Source organism: Triticum dicoccoides, chromosome 6A, assembly GCF_002162155.2.
Source record: "Triticum dicoccoides isolate Atlit2015 ecotype Zavitan chromosome 6A, WEW_v2.0, whole genome shotgun sequence".
Classification (NCBI taxonomy): Eukaryota; Viridiplantae; Streptophyta; class Magnoliopsida; order Poales; family Poaceae; genus Triticum; species Triticum dicoccoides.
This window is the reverse complement of record NC_041390.1, coordinates 529,677,690-529,681,994: the sequence shown is the minus strand read 5'-3', so window position 1 is coordinate 529,681,994 and position 4,305 is coordinate 529,677,690. Positions and strand designations below refer to the sequence as shown.

The window sequence follows — 4,305 nt, the reverse complement described above, 5'->3', positions numbered from 1 at the left end:
TGTTGTCATCCATACAATATAAATTTAGAAGTAACAAATGCTTTAGTGGTATACATTATAACTGAATAGTAAAATAAAACATAATTTATTTATTTAAACTATTATGTCGTTAATTATGTGGACTAAGTAATAAAACTAAGTTCTACAAATATAAATTTAGTGCAAAATGATTATTTTAATTTGCACAGGATCATAAGGTTGCTAGGAACCTGAATGGCCATTCATTTTGGTCTGAAAATCCAAACATTTTGAAGATGATTGGAACACGGCATGACCAGACAGTGTGCCAATGAAATAAAAAAAAGTGTTTTTTTGGGTGCCGAAACAAGTAATGACAATGTGTGGCATAGTGTAGCTCTAGATTAAATTGCATACACATTTTATCTTATGCAAAGCACTTTGCTTTAAACTCTTTTTTGGTTAAGCGCTCATTCACCCACTACATTATTGGTTATATTACACTAGCCACTACTGGATGACCTCTAGAGTCATGAAAAAGTCCATCACTAAGCCTTTGACACTAGTTTACCTTTTCGGCCTTGTTTGACATCATTATTCCTTACCATGTCATAGACGACATGAAAAAGGCCATCACTAAGCCCTTGACACTACTTTACCTTTTCAACCTTGTTCGACATCATTATTTCATACCATGTCACAGACGGCATGAAAAAAGGCCATCACTAAGCCCTTGACACTAGTTTACCTTTTCGGCCTTGTTTGACATTATTATTTCTTGCCATGTCAAAGACGGCATGAAAAAGCCATCACTAAGCCATTGACACTAGTTTACCTTTTCACACTTGTTTGGCATCATTATTTCTTAGCAAGTCATAGACGGTATGAAAAAGGCCATCACTAAGCACTTGACACTAGCTTACCTTTTCGGCCTTGTTTGACATCATTATTTCTTGCCATGTCAAAGATGTCATGAAAAAGACCATCACTAAGCCATTGCACTAGTTTACCTTTTCACATTTTTTTAACATTATTATTTCTTAGCATGTCATAGACGGCATGAAAAAGGCCATTACTAAGCCCTTGAAACTAGTTTATCTTTTCAGCCTTGTATGACATATTTATTTGTTAGCATGTCATAGACGGCATGAAAAAGGCCATCATTAAGCTCTTCACACTAGTTTACCTTCTTGTCTTTGTTTGACATCATTATTTCTTAGCATGGCATGGTTCTACATTACAACCAATAAACTCGTGTGGTTGTCACACAGCACTGAGATCATATATATGTCAAGTACTATGTTTAGATATATTTTACCTCATACTAGTGGCTGTGGTGAGAGTGTACACCACGCCACTCCCAAACAGGCTGATGCTAAGGAAAAATCCGCTCAACATCTGTCTCTTCTCACCTGCGCCGATGTAATATTATGCATATCAAAACTCAGTCGCTATCTGTGCATAATCTGTAGTGTTCACAAAGCTAGCGATCTTTAATTTTGCCCTGGAAACTAACAGCATTTATAGACAATTGATGTCATTAAACACAACTCACAGCTGGGACCAATATATTGTTTCTCATGAAAAGTCCTCATTGTATTTTTGGTCAAACTTTGATCACTGACTTTTTACTATCAAAATATAAGTTACACACCATAAAATTTATACCATTGGCTTTCTATTCGAAAGAAGTTTCGAACGGTATTATTTTTAATGCAATAAAACTTATGTTTTATTAGTTAAATTTACTATCAAAGTTTGGCATAAAATACGATAAAACTAATAAACTCGACAGAGGAAGTAGCTAGTTATGGTTATCATCACATCACCTAGGTAAAACTTCACGGCGTCCATGTAAGACTTGTTCCTGACGCCGCTGCCACGCTCCGGATCTCCTCGAGAAATGTAGCATTCGGCGAGCAGGGAGGACTGCACCACGGTGACCCCCGCGAAGAACACGATGGCCGTCGGCCCGCTGACCCAGCCGAGTTGGGCCACGCTCCACGCCAGCGACAGCACGCCGGAGCCGACCACCGCCGTGATGATGTGCGCGGACGCCGTCCATACCGTGCCTGTCCATCCAAAACTCAAATAATCAATCAATCAAAATTTCCGACGGTATTCCTCAAAAAAAAATCCGGCCGTAGTAATTTAGGCCCTGTTTGTTTGGGTTTTTACTTCTGCTTTTGAAGTTTTTCCACTTTGACAAAAAACCCACAAAAGCTCCTAAATAAATGCTTTTAAAGCTTTTATGGCTTTTGATGAATCGATATAACAACATTTAGCTTCAAAAGCTAGAAAAACTCTAAAAGCACATATTTAGAAGCTTTTATGGTTTTTTAGGGCCAAAGTGAAAAAGTTACAAAAACAGAAGCAAAAGTCCAAATAAACAAGGCCTTAGACTAGAATCCAGAGTGCACACGAGCAAGCAATTGCATGTTGGGGAATTGTGGCTGTTCGTCTCGCGTCGGTCGTTGTTGCTGCCGGCCGTGTCCAGAGTGCAAATGGCGCTGTCAAGTGAATGCGATATTACAACAATCCTATCGAGTGGTGGTGAGTGGTGACCCGTCTGCTGGCAGTTTGGCCAATCTCCAGCGAGCGATTATGCGGGTATGTGGCGGACATGGATGCTCTCAACGGAGCTAGCCGGTGGATTATACACCCCATGGCAGATGGTTTGCCGTATACGATTTCACATGCATGAATAAACCAGGCGCCGTCTGCCAGAGTGGTACTACCATGAACACAACGAAGTTCATCCCAGAGGTTTCAGGCATGGGGATTTCTAACGAACGGGTGAAATCAAGATATGTAATCTTGTGACGGAGCAGCTGATTAGACAAGAGGGCCTACCGGTTCTTTTGACCGGATGCTCCTCGGATGAACTGCGAGAGGACTCCGGGAGCTTCTCCAGCAGCGGCCCTGTTTGGGGGTCGCCACCCCTTCCTCCCATGGCTTCTCTTTCTCCTGTTTTCTCTTTGGAATGTTTGTCCGGGACATTAGTGCCAGTGAATGTCAGCTACTCATATAGGAGTATAAAGAAAAGAAAGATTCCGCTCTCACCAAATCCCTCGCGATGGTTGGTCTGGCAGTAGAATAGAATAGAACAGAACCCTACAAATCAAACATCAAAAAGTTGCTCTGCTTCGGCGCTCCCGATCCAGAGTCCACCACATCATCTCGTGGACCGCAGGCAGATAGTGCAAAGGCATTTGTGGCATTTGATCGTCAGTCGTGTCCTCTACCGTTCCGTGCAGTGGCTGCTCTGTGAGCATGTCAAAATCGATCTACTGGACTCTGTCTACTGAAAAACAGCAGAGGAACTGGTGTTCCACTCAAAATAAAATGGTGGTTGCATCGTGCGGCACTCACGGGCAACGTGCGTGCAGGTGTTCAAACATAGTGCTAGGTCTACCTGCACCGATCAACCATTTTTCTTAGAATTAATTTCATTTCTTACACCCGTGGTTCACGCTTACGACAGAATTGACCACAATTTGAGAAAAGCCTCAATTTATAATCCCGATTGATCACACTTGTGCCATATTTTAGGCTATGCACCTCCCCTGCACATCTATGTTGATTGACGGATAGTGAACCAACTATCCTATGCGAGAACCGTCCGAGCTAATGCACATATGTGTCAATTGTGTCACAAGCCTGAATCATGCCTGAATCATGCCGGTAAACAATAGAATTACTAACTCTTTTTCTTAAAGAAACCTGCGAAACGTTGATGACGTTGGCGCTGGAACAATAAGATCGATTCGTTGTGAAGCAATCAAGCCTCTAGTTGTTGCGTCGTCTGCTCCCCGAACAAATTGTCAAGTGCAGTTTTTCCAGTTATTTGCCTCGCATAAATTGACTGCTCCCGAATATTTTTTTGTCGGTTTGTATACTTTTGTGTCCGCAGTTTCCCGCTCTGCATGGAAGCCTCTGCGCCAAAGCGATCCGAGTGGCCACCCACTTGAGTTCGGACTTCGTCACGTCATTACCGTACATTTGAAAAGAAAAAGGTGCATACGGAGTTTCTGATGTTGTTGCCCTTCCCTCGCCCGCGACCGACGGGCAAGTGTTGCCTGTGAGTGACATGACCATTGAGCTACTTGTGGTGGCACCTACTCCAAATCCAAATGCTCTTTTCGTGAAGAAACTTTGTGATTTGCTAGCCAGCATGAAGGTTGCTAGACCTGGTTTGGGCAGATCGATTGCTTGCCTCCTGATGGGGACGTCAATAAAGAGCAAACAAAAGAAGATGCGCAAAGGCAAAAATGATGCCAAAAGCAAGGTGTCTATGGCTGCTTGATGGATGATTTTCGGTCTCTCGGGTTGTCCTCTTTGTTTGGG

General features: G+C 42.4%; 1 protein-coding gene across 1 annotated transcript in view; it reads right to left on the bottom strand.

The window, feature by feature from the left end:
- The window catches only part of LOC119317695 (probable amino acid permease 7), a 24,286-nt gene extending 21,156 nt beyond the window's left edge, over positions 1-3,130 (bottom strand). Inside the window, exons 1-4 of the mRNA XM_037592182.1 lie at positions 3,022-3,130; positions 2,812-2,934; positions 1,788-2,030; positions 1,277-1,370 (exon numbers count right to left, since the gene is read on the bottom strand). Coding sequence (XP_037448079.1) covers positions 1,277-1,370; positions 1,788-2,030; positions 2,812-2,911 — 437 coding nt within the window. The 5' untranslated portion in view covers positions 2,912-2,934; positions 3,022-3,130. The remainder of the gene's footprint in view (positions 1-1,276; positions 1,371-1,787; positions 2,031-2,811; positions 2,935-3,021) is intronic.
- Between the last annotated feature and the right edge of the window lie 1,175 nt (positions 3,131-4,305).